Raw genomic sequence first — 19,417 nt, 5'->3', positions numbered from 1 at the left:
TTTTCTCAGAATTCTGAGTTTAAATTCAGAATTCTTACACCCCCCCAAAAAATCTTTTTTATTAATTTTTTTTTTTTTCAGTGGCCCTAATCCTCTTCCGTACTGTTGGGATCAGGATAATCCTGTTTTTTTTGGATCAAAGTTATCCAGATCCTACTGAAACGTTTTGAACAACACAAATCTAGTTTTGATCTAGATCAAAACTAGATTTGGATTCCGTGATCTAATCTGATTTCAGAATCCTTCTTTCCCTTTTGAACAACCCATTTTCAAGATTTCATCCAAGCCAATTACCAAAATCCGATCAGATTACCTTTGAACAACTGGCCCTATATTACAAATCATTTGCCTTTGCCTGGATCTATTTTTGTCTTTATTCTGTCATTATTGTGAATGACCGAATATATATTTTTTGAGCTGGTGTGACTGATTAGCAATATAGTAAATAAAACAAACACAGAATTTCCAAAAATGAATAAAAAAAAAAAGATAAGAAGTGGAACAATTAGTGCGCGCGCAGCACACCTGGGTCAGAGGGCGGGACCATGGCAGAGGAGACGGTGCGGAGTCCAAACACAGTCAGACATGAGTCTTTTGTGCGGAAATATGAAGATTTTAAAAACAAAACTTGGCATGGACGAGAAGGCTGGAATATTTCACTGCAGGATGAACTCTACTTCCATCAACAAATCTGCCTCCTGCACCAAGAAACACGTCTGAATCTGAAGACGCACCCGGTAAGTTCCGGTTTGTTATGCTAATGTGCTCGTTGTGTTTGGCTAACTAGCCGGCTAATTACCTGATGTGTGTCGCTTAATACTAATTAGTGAAGCATATCGGCAATTCGGCTTGGTTAGTAAGTAATAAAGAGCGACTTAGATCGGTTATCCTGTGTGCTACCGAGCTAGGCTGCCTTTTTAAAGCGATGTAAACAAGTAACGGCTGCATTAACGGTAACGTCGCCGCCATGTTGGTCAGGGGGAAACCAGCGGAAGTGAACGCTTCTAACTCAGTTAAACGCATATTCTGAATTCCCAAAAAGACACTTAACCAGGCCTGTTGGAGAGACTGAAAAATACTCGCACAAAGTTGCATTTATAAACAATATATTTATTTATCTGAAGCACTTCTCCTCAACAAAATTATCAGTCACATACAAATATGGACTGTAATAGTTCTGTATAAATATTCAGATTTTTAACAAAATACAATATAACATCTCTCTCCTAGTCTAACAAATGTTAGAAAAACTGTGGTAGTACATTCTTCAAAATAACCTCTCTTGTGTCAAATATGTAAGAATATAAATAATGCCTCAAAACATGTTAATTACCAGTAAACAGAAAGAAAAAACTAGAGTCAGCCTATTTTTCAATGTTAAGTTAGCCCATTCCTCAAAAATAATGTCTCTCATCATGGCTAATGCAGAAAATATAAATAATGCCTCAACACTGAACAAAAAGAAAAAGAAAGGTAGCGTATTGTTTAAAGTCCATATAAAGCAGAAATAAATTTATGTTATGAGTTTATTTTTCCTCAGTCTTCTTGGCCTTCCTCGTCTCCCTGGTCCTCCTCCTCCTCGTCTCCCTGGTCCTCCTCCTCCTCGTCTCCCTGGTCCTCCTCCTCGTCTCCCTGGTCCTCTTCCTCCTCGTCTCCCTGGTCCTCCTCCTCGTCTCCCTGGTCCTCCTCCTCGTCTCTCTCCTTGCTCAGCGGTTCTTAGTTTGCCACGGACACATACGTCCCAGCTTTGCAGACAGGACACTCTGCTTCCCATTTTTCACGACCCTGGCGAAAACACGGGTAGTCTGTAAAAGTGCATTTGCGTTTAGGCATTTCTCCCTTTTCTTTGGCTCACCGGCAGACGGTGCATGCGTGCTTCGCATCGGTGGCTTTGCTGAGAGCGGAGTGGAGGTGCAGAGCAGCACAGAGCACTGATGATGTGCTGCACTGTTTATCATGAATGAATACATGTTCCGGGGTTCGGCGTGGAGCTTCGCCTCTCAGAGTGTGTTTCCAAATGAACCATTGAACGTGTATGGTAAATACAGTGGTCTGTGATGCGAAAGATAAAGTGCACGCTATACAAACTCAAAACCCCGGACATTTGAAGGATTTTAGAAACTACCCCCGGACAGCCCCCCAAGTAATAAAGACTGTATGATGAAACTACGTGGAGCACAAAAAGTTTTGTCTCCAGTTATTTAAAACTCCAATCATTTAGCTGTAATCACGTCTCTTCATCAATCATTGAGAAAAAAAATTTTGCAAATACAAAATAAATAGTGAGATAACTGGTAGTCAGTCTGCTACTATATGTTTATAGCAGTGAGGACACAGATTAACACAAGGACAGATAATTACAGATACAGATTATACGATGATATAAGATACATCTGTTTTGATCTCCAGTCATGACGTTCGGGTACATGATATGGTGAAATGTAGCACTGTTTAGAAAGGTACTAAATAATATTAGTGTCACAACATATTCATATTCTTTTATTTGCATTTATTATGTTATTATATATTTTATAGTACGCTGTAGTGTTGTGCTACTTGCGTTTTGTTGCAATACTCCTTATATTTCACTTTACACTGTATCATGTGTATACTGTCTTTACTTATAAGATGTTAATGCTGCTTTATATAAGAATTTCACATAGTTTTAATGCACTATCATGCAGACACGTGCCTTAAATTGACTCTGCAGTATGAGTACATTTTGAACATTGAGCATCATTTGTGTTTTTGAAACCAGCTGATATTAATTCAAACCAAACCCATCAGACCGAGCAGATCTTCTCCTGTAGAAATATCTACAGTTTAAACTTTCCACTGCAGCCAGTTCTCAGAGGAATGTGTGTAAAAGCTGTGGTAGGATGTGAATTTTGGTTTCAGTCAACAGTAATTTAAGACTTCACACACTAACTAAGTTTACTAACAGCAGAGGAAACATATTTTTTGCAGTGGCAGAAAAGACTGTGGACGTGACCAATTTGAAACTCTCTGTATGTTTCTAAGAAGCAAGCTGCCTTTTTAAAGAAAAAAGCATTGGTGCAGATTATTGATTATATCTTTGATCACTTCCTTTATTTGAGGAGGAAATCCTGAATGTTTCAGTGTGAGAGAGAAAGGAAAATGTGCTGCACATATTCAACTCAGGCTGCATGTTACACATTAACTGTTTTGTTGAGTACAAAAACGTTTTTTTTAAATGAGAAAGAAAAATCTGTAAAAATTATTATTGAAACAACTTGTTAAACTAGCAGATTTTGTACTTGTCTTATAGATAAAAGACACAACCCTAAAATTGACAAATGACACAGAAGAGAGTTTACTGATACTGTCGCAAGTTACAACCAAGCCTGACACGTGACTGTTGATAAAGAGAGTTGCGTGTTGTTTGGAGGAGGGACTCCATCATTTAAAAGAAGTTCCTGGTTTACAAGAAAACAAGAGAGACGGTCTGAAAGCACCAGAGCCTCAAACTTGAAGGTCTGTCACATGTTGATCTGCATCTGCATCCTCTGTGAGTACAATCTATTTATATCTTTCAATATTTTTCTTTTTGTCTTGTAATTTATTAATTTATTGCTAGTTATCTTTGTAGCATATGTTTGACAGTGGACATTCATTAAACATGATGTTCATAGTCTGAGTTACAAATATTTAACCCTCACGCCCTCCTCAGGGATTTTTGTACATTTGTCGCATGGATTTTTGCAGGAACTGTTCTTTTTAGTCAAATTGTTGAAATCCAGTATCTTTTACTCTTACATGTCTTTTATTTTCCTGTAATGCATTTTGCACCCTTTAACCACCTCCGTGGCCAAAAATGTACACACACACAAAATCTGCTGTAAAGTCCTCATACATCCTCTTCCTCATACATACATCCTCATTTTTTTGCCCCTTAATCAACTTGTTCCCTTATCAAAATGATCAAATATTCAATCATTTTCTGGATTTTAACCCTTTAAATGCCAGTTTTATTATTTGAATTACTAATTATCTAGAAAAAAAGTCCAAAAGTAGTGATATTTGACATTTTTACTGCATTTCAGCAGATTCAAACATTTTCCCATTGTAAGCCGATGCATGAAATTCTTGTATTTTTTTGCCAGTTACATTACGGAGCCAGGGCCGTGTGTGTGTGTGTGTGTGTGTGTGTGTGTGTGTGTGTGTGTGTGTGTGTGTGTGTGTGTGTGTGTGTGTGCGTGTGCGTGTGCGTGTGTGTGTGTGTGCGTGAAATGCATTTAAATCAACATCTGATTCATCAGTGTGAACTCTTATTGTGCAAACTGCAACAACTTTGGAAATTTAGACAATAAAAAGCAAATTAGAACACATGAAATATAAACAAAATATGAAATATTTTAAATCTTTTGAGGAATATGTTTCATGTGTCTTTCATGTTTCACCTGGCTGTTTTCATAAACATGCACCTTGTCTGAGGGGTCGTTTCATTAGTGAGCAGAGAAGGTGCAAAAATGAAAAGGCATCTCAGAGGAGGCATTAGAAATGGTCATGCAGCCTTTATCTGACAGCGAGCTGCAGGATTTATCAGAGCAAGACACGATCTTCGAGGGGGAGTCTGACACGGAAGGACACACACACGTGCACACACATACACATACACACACACACACACACACACACACACACACACACACACACACACACACACACACACACACACACACACAGGGCCCTGGTAGTCACCCGGCTCCATAATGTAACTTGCAAAAATAGAAAGTATTTCATGCATCAGCCTACAGTGGGGAAAATGGTTGAATCTGTTGAAATACAGCAAAAATTTCAAATATCACTACTTTTCTTCAAAATGGCAGGCTGACATGACAGAATGCATGGTTTTATATTCTAATGGCAGTGAGATTAAAAAATTTGGTTTAAGTCACTGGGGCATTTTTGGTCACAAACGTGGTTAGAGGGAGTATCTGTTACTACATAAAAAATACTGATGCAATCGAATCAATCTTGTTGCTAATCTTAACATTTTTTTTTTAAATAGATAATTGAACATTCAGATAATTAAACTGGCATTTAAAGGGTTAACCTGAAAATTACTGAATATTTGACCCTTTTGATCAGGAAACAAGTTGATTGAGGGATTCAAGCAAAAAAAAAAAGCAGAAAAAAATATTGATGTATGAGGATTTCATGGCATATTTTGTGCGTGTACATTTTTGCCACAAAGGTGGTTAGAGGGAGTTTTTTTTGAGGAGGGCACAACTCCCCAACATCTCAAGAAAAACTTACTTTTTTGCAGCCAGACAATTTGCATTCAACTATTTTTCTCCTGCTCTTGTTTAATTGCTGCTTTTTGTGCATTAGTGTGACATAATGAAAAGGGCACCAGCTGCATCCAGTGGAGTGCCAGTGTGCAGAAAGTCATGATACATTTGGAGTGAAGCAATTACAAACTCTGGTCTTGATTTAAAAATAAAAGATAAGTTGTATGTGTTTATTTCTATTGCAGTTCATGTTTTGTCCACTGGATAGGCACCCCAGCTTGACCTTTTTTACAGTTTGGGCAGTTTAAAGTTAATCAGACATTATGATCTGAATCTCCGTTGACAGAATCAGGTAGTATTATCAATAGTTTTGATTAGATAAAGGATATTTTGACCTATATTACAAGATATCTGTATTCTTTTGCAAATGTTTTCAACATCCAGATGGGAAACAGATTTCATTTATGGCTGTTTTGTCTTTTGCGTTGTAGGAAGAGAGAAACCGGAGAGCCATTCCAGCATGGAGGGGAGGCGGGGTCTTCTCCTCAGCCTCATCATGGCTGCCTGTTTCTATGGCAACGCCGCTCAGATGACAGGTGGGTATGATAACGCCGACCATGACTGAACTTCCTGCATACCAGCACATAAAGGTGCCTCTACAACATCACATCAACCGTAGTCTGGAAGAAGAATTGTTGTGGAAGCAAAATAGCCCCAAATATCAACGTTTTACCAGTTAATAAAGAAGTGTCTCCCAAATTGATTATGGTTATTCAGAAGAAAGCTCTTTCTATTTTCTTCTGGCTTGCACACAACTCAGGCTACGCACTACTTCTTTCTGTAAATCATCACGCCGCCACTGTCCACCACTGTCTGGCTCGCTGTCTGAGCACCAAGATCTGCTCGAGTAGTAAGAGCTTCCCTCGCAGCACCCTGTGACCTCCCCATGACTTCACAACCTTCTTCCTCAGTCTGCACTCAAGACGCCATCGCAGACATCGTCTTCTTGGTCGACAGGTCCTGGAGCATCGGCACTGAGAACTTCGAGCAGATCCGTCAAGTTCCTGCTCAGTACCCATCAGAACAAGAAAGACATCCTCCAGTACATCAACAGATTCCCTTACATGGGGGGTGGCACCCACACGGGCCAATGCTTTGACCTCATGCTGAATGAGCACTTTGTGGAGGAGGCAGGAAGCCGGGCTGGCCAGAATGTGTCGCAGATCGCCATGGTGATCACTGATGGCAAATCTCAAGACCACATGGAGTCCCATGCCCAGAATCTGAAGAGGAAAGGAATTGTTGTGTATACAATCAGTATCAAAGATGCAGATGAAGCGGAGCTGAAAGAGATTGCGGATGCGCTGCACAGTCAGTGCGTCTAAAGTGTGTCGAACTCTGCAGCGCTGCAGGGAATTTCTCAGAGCATCGTCCAGATGCTTTGCACAACTGTAGAGGAAGTCAAACAGCAGCTCATGCAGTTGTCTTCAGGTTATGTGGGTCAAACCACCACACAGTCAGAGGTGATTTAGTGTTCCGACTTGAGTATCACTTATATATAAGTAATGATAGAGCCAAGGATTACTGGACAGTTTTTTTGTTTTCCAGAAATATAAATATCCATCAGATTTAACTCTGATGTTGTCCGACTGTCAGAAAAATCTCCTTTCTTCACTCATTGTTGAGAATTTAGAAACGGTGGACAAAATGAATGTAGGACACAGTCTGACCTCTGTTATTATATCAAATAAAGTGTGTCCAGTTTCATCGAAATTTAAAATTTTCTGAACACTTCGTTGTCTTTGTCGGCTTCGAGGTTCCCATGAAACAGGGAGCGGAGAGCTGTTTACTTCAGTATAGTTTCCTGTCTGCTGGGGAGGAACTTGCTATGGATATTGATCGGCATTTATAGAGATCAATATTGTTGAATGTGTCTTAGACCCACCGCCATAGTGCACCTGGGACTGACAGGAAACACAGTACTGAGGTGTTTTACTGGCCTGGTTTGGCTCTTGTCAGCCGGAGGATGAATCAGCGAATTGAGTGGTGAGGGATGACGTATTTCTGAAAGTCGGCCTCGCCCTGGTTCCCTCCACTAAAAGCCTGCAGTGTTATTGAATTGGATTTTGGAATATTGATGAGTCTCCATGTTTGCTGCAAGGATGTTTAATGTCCTCGACAACCTCTGTAGTCTCATTCAGACACTTGTTAGCAAATGTGGATCAATAATTTTGACTTCATGGGAACTTGAAAGATGAGCAGCGAAGTTAGTTTGTGAAATTGGAAACAGCAGTTTGCGATCTGAACTCAAGTTTTGTATATTTCAGAAATGAACTTCTTGGAATGCTTTAATTTGTCAGTGAGAAGTTACTTCAGCTCGTTCAGCACTTTAACTCTGTCTCAAGCGTTCCTGTTATTTTGTCCACCATGTGCATATAAGCCCACATGCACCCAGTACAAACTGATCCAGTTGCACACATTCACAGTAAAGGTGACCATTGTAACCACAGTTCTCTGATGGCAGCAGCTCTGCGGACGTTGGTAGGTGGTCGTTGACTTTGGCATTACTGCAACTCAGGTGCTCAAAGTGCTTTGAAAAAGTTCATGTCATGGATGTTGTCACTCCTGTTATTGGGTCATACTTATGTTCTGATTACTTTAATTAACACATTTTTTGTTTTCTTTATTAATGAATTGTTTCTCAGCTTGTTGCTCCACATGCTCACTTTTTTCTTCATCCTGTTCAGAATGTGCCAGAGTCACAGTGGCTGACATCGTCTTCCTGGTCGACGGCTCCTCCAGCATCGGCATCGATAACTTTTCGATGACCCGGGACTTTCTCAAAAGTGTCGTCACAGGCCTCGACATTGGCCCTGACAAAGTTCGAATCGGTTTGGCTCAGTACAGCGATGAAACTCACCAGGAGTTCCTGCTGAAGGATCACATGGACAAGAGTTCCCTACTGCCCGCGTTGGATGAATTTCCCTACCGAACGGGGAACAGATCTACGGGGAAGGCCATGGATTTCCTTGTGAAGCGATACTTCACTGAAGAAGCGGGAAGCCGTGCCAGGATGCGTGTGCCTCAGATCGCTGTGGTCATCACCAATGGAGACTCTGGCGATGATGTTGTAGCACCTGCCAAGAGCCTGAGGCAACACGGAGTCCTAGTGTTTGGCATCGGAGTGGGACAAGCCAACCTGATGGAGCTCAAGGCCATCGCCAACCAGCCATCAGAGCGCTTCCTCTTCACCATCGATAGCTACCAGGCTCTGCATAGGATGACGGAGGGTCTGCTGCAAACTGTGTGCATGTCTGTGGAGGATCAGAGGCAAGGTGAGGCAAAGGCCAACAGGACACATTCATAAACAGTGATATATCTTATTTTGATTAAATATAAGAATCAGAGAAAACAAGGAAACAAACATCTATTTGTTTAAATGTATTTAAAACTAACCTAAAGATCATCTCAAATCCACCTGAAAGTCTTGACTTACCTGCAGTTGTACTTCTGTTCATTGACCAGGGTCACTACACCTTAACAGGTGTGATTACAGGTGTAACAGACGCACTGCATCAGTATTGATTCTGTGTAACCAGAGCTGCAAAACAAGTCTTTGACCAAGAAGACTGAGATTGAGTTTTTAATTTAAGACAGAAATGTATGTTCTAATCAGAGGTTGATGTATTATTATTTATGGAAAAGCAGCCTCAGAAGTTAGCTTCAAGAATAGAAGCCAATAAAACCATTGGTCTGTTGATCTTTACCAATTTATCATGTCTGATGTTTTTTTTTCTTTTTGAAGTGGTTCAACCATTCCAGCATCTGTTTTCACTGTTGGTTTTGGTTTGTTTTCTTTCAGCCATAGAAGAGAAGTTTGCAGACATTGTCTTCCTGGTGGACAGTGGTGTGAAAGTGCAAGAGTTCGTGCAGATCAGGACCCTCCTCCTCCGACTCGTCTATAAAATGAATTTTGGAGCGTCTGCCCACCGTCTGGGTTTGGCCCAGTATGGTCGAGATGTCCGGGTAGAATTTCTCCTTAAAGCTCACCAAACCAAAGAGGACTACTTGAGAGCCATCAGGGTTTTTCGCCAGCGCAGGCTGCAACTCAACGAAACTCGTTACCTGGGCAGAGCGCTGGAGTACGTCTATGCCAAATTTTTCACCAGTGAGGCAGGAAGTCGGGCAGACCAAGGTTACCAACAGCATCTGGTTATTGTGACTGGGAAAGATTCAGATGATCCTGTGTATAGGGCGTCACGTCTCATTAAATCATCAGGAATAAATGTGGTGGGGATGAGCACTGGTGCTTCATTGTCGGAATTGCCTATCATAGCTAATCCAGCCTACATATACACAGGCATCCCTACTGTTCCCACACTGAAGACTATTTTTGAAGCAGAGAAAGTGGAGACAACAATTACTGGAGGTAAGACTTTAAAAAAAGAATATTTATTTGTATTTATCACTCGAATGCATCTTTAAAATGTATTCAGTAACTGTTTATTCACAGTCACCTTTGGGGCAACAGTGACTGTCAAAGTTATGCCCACTGAATGTGTCTTTAACATGAATTTATTGTTTCAAGGCAACATTACAGAAACAATTCCTATTCAGTCCAATATTCAGACATGACTTCAGAAATGAATTCTTGCTAGAAGTTCCTTTATACAAACTCCAAACTCCTCTCTTTAACTGTTACTCACGTTTCCACTATCGTCTTCCTGCAACGACTCACCTCCTGTGAGATTACAGACAAGACTTTGCCTCGAACCAGTCTTGTGTTTCTAGTGTGCGGCATCTTCTGGCATTCTTCATGGTAGAGTTTGTTGCTGCTAGCTCAACTATTTTCCAACAGCCCCCTGAGTCATCTAGCTGGCTTCATGTAAATAAATGACAGGCTGTGTTTGTGTAAGATACAAATACGAAGGATTGTTGAGTTCATGGCCGAAGATACAAGGAGTAAATTTCAGAAAACCAAGCACATTTATTTTTTAACATAGTCCCCTCTTAAGTTTCTACACTTCAGTTGTGGAATATATATACAGAATACAGAATATAGATCCTTTCTTTTTAGAAGTCATATTTGGACTAGACGTAGAATTTATCAATCATCCCTCCTACACTCATCTGTCGGTTAGAAAATGTTGCCACAACAGAATTTTACAGAATGTGCTTTGAAAGGAGTAGTCCTCATCTCAGTCAGTCTGTCAACTTGAAATGTATCTGAATGGTTAAGTAGCTCACATGAGTTTATGATCATACACTCCTTTCACAGATTGCAAAGCAGCCAACGTGGCCGACATTGTGTTCATCGTTGACGAGTCGGGAAGCATTGGAACAGCCAACTTCCAGATGGTGCGTGCTTTCCTGCACTCGATTGTGAGCGGCCTAGAGATCAGCTGGGCCAAACTCCGAGTGGGCATCGTGACGTACAGCGACAGGCCCTTGGCACAGGTCTACCTCGACAGCTTCAACGACAAGACTGAATTGCTGACTTTCATCGATATCCTGCCTTATCATGGAGGTGGTACGAAGACTGGAGCTGCCCTTAACTATGCCAGGGATAATGTTTTCATCAAGGCAAGAGGTAGCAGGAAAGAGCAGGGGGTCCAGCAGGTGGCGGTGGTGATCACAGATGGTGAATCCCAGGATGATGTGAACACAGCAGCAGCTAATCTCCAACGGGCTGGCGTTACCGTTTACGCTATAGGAGTCAAAGAAGCCAGCAGGGACCAGCTTGACCAGATGGCATCCTATCCCCACAATAAGCACATGTTTATTGTGGACAATTTTGAGAAGCTGAAAGGGTTGGCGCTGAGCCTGCAGAAGAGTCTGTGCCATAACATCATTCAGCAGGCGATCTCAGTCAGCAGAAGATCTAGAATCAAAGAAGGTCTGAAATAATTGTATTTATATGATTTGCTTTGTTTGATTTAAATCGTAAATTCATTGATGTATATGGTTGATATTCAAGCAGAGTTTGAAGGGTAGAGTTATGAATTAATGTAAAGGGAGAAAACAAGACAATTTTGCTTTTCCTTTTCCAGGCTGCTTTCAAACCGAGGAAGCAGACATCTTCTTCCTGATTGACAACTCGGGAAGTATATACCCTGCTGACTTCCTGGACATGAAAAAGTTCATCATTGAGTTTATACATACCTTCCATCTTAGTCCAGAGCATGTCCGCATTGGGGTTGTAAAATACGCAGATTCACCACAATTAGAATTTGATCTGGCACGATATTCAGATACCAAGTCACTGGAGAAGGCCATAGAGGATATAAAACAAATAGGAGGAGGCACAGAGATAGGAAGGGCACTGGAATACATGGGCCCACTCTTTGATAGAGCAGTGGTCACTCCTGATCACAAAGTCCCAGAGTACCTGGTGTTCATCACTGATGGGAAGTCCTCTGACCAGGTCAAGGTTCCCGCAGAAAAACTGAGGGCCCAAGGAATCATCGTCTATGCCATCGGTGTGAAGAGTGCAGATCGAGACGAGCTGGAAGAGATTTCAGGAAACCCCAAGAGGACTTTCTTTGTCAATAATTTTGACGCTCTGAGGTCCATCAAGGATGACATCATCACAGACATCTGTTCTCAAGACGGTAAGGAAAACTAAATCCACCTCTTTTGTGTTCTATATGTGACAGTCAAGGACAACACACGCCAGCGACACAACTGAGACATTTGGGAACAACCTGCAACAAGTCTAGTCAGTTTTATCTAAAAAACACAGTTTCCATTTCCAGTTAGAGCAGGTAGAGACTTGCTGCAAATATAGCAGCAACAACCTGGACCACAGACGCCCACCTACAGCCCAAAACAGAGCCAACAGCTGACGATTGGCGATTTGGCACATTTCATCAACCACCAATGAGCTACCTTCACATTTAGTGTGTGTTACATCAATTGATAATGAATTGTTCAATGCGAGTCTCCATATTGTCATTTATGTGTGTTCTTTTACTTACAGCTGGATGGATTTTGCTGTTATGGGTAAAAAAATTAGAAAATGGCAAGAAAAGTGTGACAAGGTAAGAAAGCAGGAAAAACAGGAACCACACTGACATGTTTGTGTTGTTGTGTCCACAGTTTGCAAAGATATACCAGGCGACCTCCTCTTCTTGGTTGACAGCTCTGGAAGTATCATGCCTGAAGACTACCAGACGATGAAGGACTTCATGAAATCTGTGATCAGCAGGTCCATGATTGGGCGGGATGAGGTGCACGTTGGTGTCATGCAGTTCAGCTCCATCCAACAACTTGAGTTCCCGTTCAACCGCTACTACAGCAAAGATGAAATATTGAGTGCCATCGACGACATGAGACAGATCGGTGGAGGCACTACCACAGGTGCAGCCATCACAGCGCTGTCGCAGTACTTTGATCCAGACCAAGGAGGACGTCCTGACATGAGGCAGAGGCTGGTTGTGATAACAGACGGTGAATCCCAAGACGAGGTCAAGGCTCCTGCTGCAGCTCTCAGGGCAAAGGGAGTGGTGGTCTTTGCCATCGGAGTGATGGAGGCCAACACCACCCAGCTGCTGGAGATCAGTGGCTCACCAGAACGGATGTATGCTGAGAGGGACTTTGATACTCTGAAGGACTTGGAGAGTCATTTGGCCTTGGAGCTCTGTGATCCAGAGAGAGGTAAGTGCAGAGTGCACCTAGTAGAATGGCACTGAGTAGAGTGCATTCCTCCAACAAGGTCCAACAGTCCACTTTAATCTAATCAAGCCATACTCTGTATCAAATTATGGAGCATTCAGACCAAACACAAGGCGAATTACTCACACATCCAGCTTACAGTATAGCCCTGATCGATCCGAACTCCATTCAGGGAACAAGCAGTTTGCTTGTCGTCTGTCCGACAGACCTGATGAGGCATGAGTTCAGGCTTTCTTCAAGGCGGCATTATGATGTTGTTATTAAAATGTTTAAATTTTGAGGAGCTCTCATTCATTAGTGTTTCATGATAATGTGATTGGTTCTTGAACTTTCCTGCACTCTCCAGTCTAACCCCTTTTCTTCCCCTCATTTTTATTACTAACCAGAATGTAAGAAGACACAAAAAGCTGACATCATCTTCCTGGTTGACAGCTCCACAAGTATCACGCTGGAAAAGTTCAGAAGCATGCAGAACTTTATGAAGTCTGTGGTGAATGAAACCATAGTTGGCAAGGAACTGACCCGCTTTGGGGTCATCCTCTACTCAACCAACCCCCAATCTACTTTTACTCTGAAACAGTATGACTCCAAACGACAAGTTCTCAAAGCAATAGACGCACTGAAGTTGCCGTTCGGAGACACCTACACCGGCTGGGCTCTGGCCTGCACTTTAGACCACTTTAATCAAGATAATGGAGGTCGGGCGGCTCTCCGGGTGCCACAGATTCTCATGGTGATCACAAATGGGGATGTGACCGACCGCAACAGTCTGGTTGCACCATCAGTGGCACTGTGGGACAACGGTATCACCGTCTTCAGTATTGGAGTGGAAGGAGCCAGCAAGACACAGCTGGAGGTCATGGCTGGTGGCGACAAATCCAAAGTGTTCTATGTGGACAATTTCAAGGCCCTGGAAAATCTGTACAGGAATGTAACTCATGTCCTCTGCAATTCCACAAAGCCAGGTAAGAGCCTCTGCTGTCTTGCAGTCGAGCAACTTCTTCAGCTCAACTCCGACGTTGAAAGTGGAGGCTTTCGATTTTGAACACCATGAGGGGGGCAAGCTCCCTCTCTAAATGGTTGTGCCACTGAGAAAGGTGTGTGTGTGAGTTTGTACCATTTTTTCAAGTGTGTGTGTGTGTGTGTGTGTGTGTGTGTGTGTGTGTGTGTGTGTGTGTGTGTGTGTGTGTACATAATAAATATCTATCTGATATATATAGATGTTATGGTTAACTGCATGAAATTCCCAGATAAAAACTAAACTAAAGCTACTTAAAGTGAAACTCTCGTCAAAATGCAGCCTAGGCGTTTTTTTGTGAATGTATCAAACCTTCGCGTAAAATAATTACGATGAAAGCGGCACGATTTACAGTATTTTTGTTTTCAGCTCAAACTCATTTTCAATGGGAGTGCTATGAGCTCTTTCACAATAGCATCAATATCGCTATTTATAAAACAGTAAGAAGTCTCGACACAACATGAAACTTTGCTTGTAGTATCACCAGGGTCTCTACACATGAACACCAGCACTGAGAACATTGTTTGTGTACACAGAGTTACTAAAAAGAGAGTTTTGGTACAACTCATGTTAGTAGTAGCTTGTTCCTCTAGCCGTCGCCCGGACGTACTCGGGGATCAAAGCGTCTGAGCTGCCTCAGCTAGAGGAACAAGCTACTGCTAAGGTGAGCAAAGTTTCATGTTGTGTCGAGCCTTCCTAGTGTTTTAAAAATAGCGTGTTGCTCTGTGAATAAATTTAGTTATTTTTGAAAGTAATTCGGGGACTTTATTTTTCCTTACTTTTTCGTACTTCTTGTAGGTCTTTGTTCAAAGTGGTCTTAAAAAATCTTGAAGTCTTAAATTTGACTTGTGCAAACCTGCAGATACCCTGTTTAATCAGACTGCAGCATCTTAGTAACTAATGTTTGGTCATCTTTCCAACAGATCTGTGGGATGGAGACATTAGACTCATTGATGCTGGAATTCCCATTTTCACTGAAAAGGTAGGAGGAAACATCACCCATGCGTGTGCCTTCTTCTCTCTTTCTGGAAGCAGGAAGATCTTCTGTAAGGAGGAATGTGAAGAAAAAGACATTCTCGTTGAAACAACTGGCGACAGAGCTCAGAGCGGCAGATACGACATTAGATACGAAGGAGAAGTGTATGAATCATCTTCATTTCTGTATGTGAGCATCACAAACCTGACCAAGTCTGACTCGGGGCGCTACAGATGTAGAGTGGGCAGAGAGTTGTCTCCAGGTTCAGACCAGCACTTTGAGATCAGAGTTGAAGATAGTAAGTTTGTCTTGAGACCCTTGGAACAGACTTTTTATTACATTTTCAAATTTGTTTTCAGAGCGGCATATTTTCACCATTGTCATCATCACACAAACCATCGATCTTAATAGAAAAGTAATCTCAACGATCAGTATCTAATCATTTCATTGTGTCACAGCTCCAACAACTTGCCAACCTTTTCCAGCATCAACCTCCAGACCGATGACTGCAGGTAAATGTCACATGAAAAGTCTCAAAGAAAGAGGAACACCTTTCTCTTTCATCCTTACAGTGCTTCAGCATTGAATGTCTCCATCTCGTGCATGTGCAGGTCAAGTGTTTATGCCAACAAAGTCACCTGTGACCTTTGATGATACCGGCTAGCCTATATCTTCCGGTGACATCAGAGGATCTGTTCCTTTTCATCTTCTCGCGTCGCAGGTAGACGTACGTCAGTGAGCTCTAGCTGAACTAAACGGGTACTTCACTGCTACTTTGTCACTGGTAGCCTCGCAACAACCTGTTGGAGCTGCAAGCTGCTCGCCCTCCAAGGGCTGCAATGAGCTGAGACAGGAGGTTTGTTGCGGTTTGCCACAGACACCCCTTCGGATCACCATTGGTTCGTCTCTATTTGCGGGCATTAGCAGCTAGTGTTGTCCGCTTGACCTTGTCTGCATAATCCTTACACTGTTGGTTGTAGCCGTCTTCCGTTGTAGTTTTATATGTTGGTGAAGCCAGTGTACTCGCTCCCTCTCCCGATATTTGTACCACTGTTACATCTGTGAGTAATTTGTAACTTGTACCCGCCTTTCGTTGTAGTTTTCCCATGTAGGTTAAGGCAGTGTGTGTGCTCCCTCAGCTGCATCCTGAGCTGTGTTTGCTTTCCTTTTGGCAGTTTTACTGATGTTTTTGCCCGGCCTACTTTAGTTTGTGTGTTGTGGTACCTGCGGTTTGTTTTTTGCGCAGCAAGCTGACCCTTGCTGGTGAAGGCAGTGCTCTCACTCCTGCTCCCAGCATAAGCGGGTGAATCCTTGTGGTTTCATGAGAAGATTCTGCAGGAACAGATCTTCTGATGTCACCAGAAGATATAGGCCAGCCGGTATCATCAGGGGTCACAGGTGACTTTGTTGGTATAAACACTCGACCTGCGCATGTTCAAGATGGAGGCATTCAGTGCTGAAGCACCGGCTCTGGTGGTCATCCAGGATTCATAGAACTGTAGTTACATTTGTAACTTTCGTTTTATTTTGAACCAGGAAGTGTAAAACAAACCTTTTTCTTCTGCTCAAACAGCCACAGTTGTGCAGCTGTCTGTTCGTCTGACTCTGTTCGTCATCTTCATGGTATCATCAGCAGCTGTGCTGATATTCTGCAGGAGGAGGGCCAGTAAAGCTGAAGGTGAGGCCACAGAAACACAAAACATTTCTCACAAAACAAATTATCTTCCATGAATGAAATGAGCTGTATGTGTTTCTAACAGTGGATCTAATCTTCTCAACTGGATGTTTTTCAGATCCTCCTGTGGAAGCAGAGTATCTTAATGTCACTGAGGTGAGACTGAGTAAATTTGGGACATTGAGCATCATTAGTGTTTGTGAAACCAGCTGATATTAATACAAATCAAACCCCTCTTCTCCTCCTGCAGGCCAACCCAGTGCACGAGGAGCTCGGAGAGGACAGACGGAGCAGATCTCCTCCTGAAGAAATATCTGCAGGTCACAATTTAACCTGCAGCCAGTTTGCAGAAGACAGTGTGTAAAAACTGTGGTAGGTGGACTCGGAGCCACGAGTCCGTCAGATTCTTCTTGATAATGTTTGAACCCATAAGCGTTTGTGGTTTTGAGGAGGAAGTTATGAATGTTTAGTGAGAAAGAGGAAGGAAAAGCTGATGCACATATTTTATCGACTTGCTTTTATCAGAAGTCACTGTTTTTTTTTTTTTTTAACTAATATGTCATCAGTCATTCTTTTTAATCTGTTTACTGATCTTTAATCTATTTCTGTTTTAAATTCCTCTGATGTAATGTTGCCTTCTTCTTGATTGATTTTATTCCATATTTTTATTTCCATGTTTTTTGTGATGTTGTCATGTTAAGTACTCAGGTTTTTATATTATCTGTTCTGACTTCTTGTTTTTACTGTAGACACTGTAGACGAGGCTTCCATGTGTTTGGCTTGACGCTTGAGCGGATAGATTTGCAGATACAGCTCTATGCAGAATTGATGATTACGTGACAAAACAGGCCAGTTTTATTTTGTTTTCATCAAATGATTTTACAGTGTGACCTCTTTTTCCAGCAGGGGAGACAAAGAAAACATAAAGGTGTAAAAAAGTATTTTTAAATATCAGCCTATTTACCCTGTGAATTGTATAGTGGAGACAAAAATATGTTGATGTTGAAAAGTTAATTCTCTTGTAAAAATACAGAATAAATAAAAGTTTTTCCAACAGAAGGAAACATAAAAACATCAGTCTGTTTTTATTCCACTGAAACACAAAAACTAACCACAACAGAACTTTTACATCTGTTTTTATCTGTTACGAGCCAAAGTTTCTCTCCCATGATAATCTGCTGTTCAGTGGGACCACCAGCCATTTGTTCCCCAGCCTATTAATATTGTCATGTACATTAGAGTCAGTTTTTTCATGTGCGTCGCAGTTTCTGGCAGCTGCTGCAGCGTTCGGTAAAAATCACAATGGAAACTGTGCGGAGTGACGACGCCACATCCAGCGCATAAATAAGATTTTGGGATGCGGACTATTCAATTACATTTTAATACTGGGCACAGTTCTGTCCATACCTGTGAGGGTTGCTCGGGGGTGTTTTGAAGCTAAAAAGGCTCGACTTTGCTGCTATAAAAACACCTGGATTGCCGACCGAGCCAGGTAACTTTTAACATAACATAACATAATTAAATCACGCGGCTCTTTCAGAGTTGTTTACAGCCGTTTGTACTTAATTATGCAAACACTGACTCTGAACTGAGACCAGGAAAATCTTTTTTTTTCCTCTGTAAAAACATTTGTATTCACCTGAAACAGAGTGATAAAACATTTTCCTTTCAGCAGAATTTTGTTTTCATGTGATTGTTTTTGAAGCGATTCTTTTTTTTTTTTCTTCGGACGAAATGATTGCATTTTTCACTGCCTGGACATACCCAAAAACTGACCAAACTTGGAAGATAAGTCACACCTGGCGAAAATTTTTATAATCTATTGTCGTCCTGAATTTCCACCACTAGGTGGCGCTGTTATTAAGCACAGCGCGTTTTGGCTTATAACTCCCATATACTTTGTCGCACATTCAAATTCCTTATATCCACGTGTTCAGTGAAGTGGGCTGAGTCTCGTGGTATAGGCCACGCCCATTTCCGCCTACCGTTTTTTTTCGCTACGTCGCAAAATGTCGAAAACCTACTTTTTCGAACTCCTCCCAGGCGATTTCACCGATTTGCACGAAACTTGGCACACAGCATCTGTGGACCCTCATGACAAAAAGTTATTAAAAGAATTTTGATAGGCCAAACAATACTCACGTTATTAAATAACAACTTCCTGCAGATTTCCTGCCAAACAGGAAGTGTTGGATATCTCCACAAGGGTGTGTCCAAATGACATGAAACTTGAGATAATACTTTGACATGAATTCCTGATGATGTGTCCAAAAGGTTAGGCGATGACCACAAGGTGGCGCTCTTTAAATTCAAATAGTTTATATCTCCACATCGGTTGGGCGGATTGACACCAAACTTGGTATAGTCATTGCCACTGCGCTCTTGAGGATATCTGACAAAGGACTTATCAATTGGCCACTAGGTGGCGCCCTGATGCCAGTTTAAAATTATATTTGGCCCTGTGCCCAAACCATAACACTTATGGGAATGAAATTCATAGGCGTGGAATAGACTAGCCCCTGCAACTTACACACCAAAAATGACCAGCAGGTGGCGCTGTTTTCCACGTGAAGGCGTTTTTGGCCCATAACTCACACATATTGTGTCACACATTGGTAAACCTTTTATCTACATGTTCCCTGCATGCAGCTGAATTATTTGGTGTAGGCCACGCCCACTTTTACATTAACTTTCCATTCGCAAAATTGCGACAAATGAAAAAGCTACTTTTTCGAACTCCTCCTAGGCAATTTGACCAATTGGCATTAAATTTTGCGTGAAGCATCTATGGACCCCCCTGACAAAAAGTTATCAAAAGA

At 41.8% G+C, this 19,417-nt stretch overlaps 1 protein-coding gene and 1 pseudogene across 7 annotated transcripts; both read left to right on the top strand.

Moving 5' to 3' along the window:
* Nucleotides 1-415: 415 nt before the first annotated feature.
* Nucleotides 416-17,662, top strand: LOC119022394 (collagen alpha-4(VI) chain-like). Of its 7 annotated transcripts, XM_037103188.1 has the most exons (15): nucleotides 416-737; nucleotides 3,290-3,529; nucleotides 5,501-5,607; nucleotides 5,747-5,851; nucleotides 8,003-8,590; nucleotides 9,118-9,684; nucleotides 10,534-11,151; nucleotides 11,306-11,866; nucleotides 12,354-12,911; nucleotides 13,316-13,894; nucleotides 14,871-15,221; nucleotides 15,382-15,435; nucleotides 16,497-16,601; nucleotides 16,717-16,754; nucleotides 16,849-17,662. In XM_037103188.1, the coding sequence occupies exons 4-15, from the start codon at nucleotides 5,776-5,778 to the stop codon at nucleotides 16,960-16,962; spliced, it is 4,209 nt and encodes a 1,402-aa protein (XP_036959083.1). In that variant the 5' UTR covers nucleotides 416-737; nucleotides 3,290-3,529; nucleotides 5,501-5,607; nucleotides 5,747-5,775; the 3' UTR covers nucleotides 16,963-17,662. The 7 variants fall into 7 exon arrangements, 5 of the variants coding, with proteins under 5 accessions (XP_036959083.1, XP_036959084.1, XP_036959085.1 ...); XM_037103189.1 differs by lacking the exon at nucleotides 5,501-5,607 and having other exon boundaries at nucleotides 417-737; XM_037103190.1 differs by lacking the exons at nucleotides 3,290-3,529; nucleotides 5,501-5,607 and having other exon boundaries at nucleotides 419-737.
* On the top strand, nucleotides 5,969-6,911 carry LOC119022397 (annotated as a pseudogene).
* Nucleotides 17,663-19,417: the final 1,755 nt, after the last annotated feature.

The sequence above is a fragment of the Acanthopagrus latus genome, chromosome 7 (assembly GCF_904848185.1).
Source record: "Acanthopagrus latus isolate v.2019 chromosome 7, fAcaLat1.1, whole genome shotgun sequence".
NCBI lineage: Eukaryota > Metazoa > Chordata > Actinopteri > Spariformes > Sparidae > Acanthopagrus > Acanthopagrus latus.
Note: the sequence above shows the minus strand (reverse complement) of the source record. Positions and strands in the feature narration are given on the sequence as shown.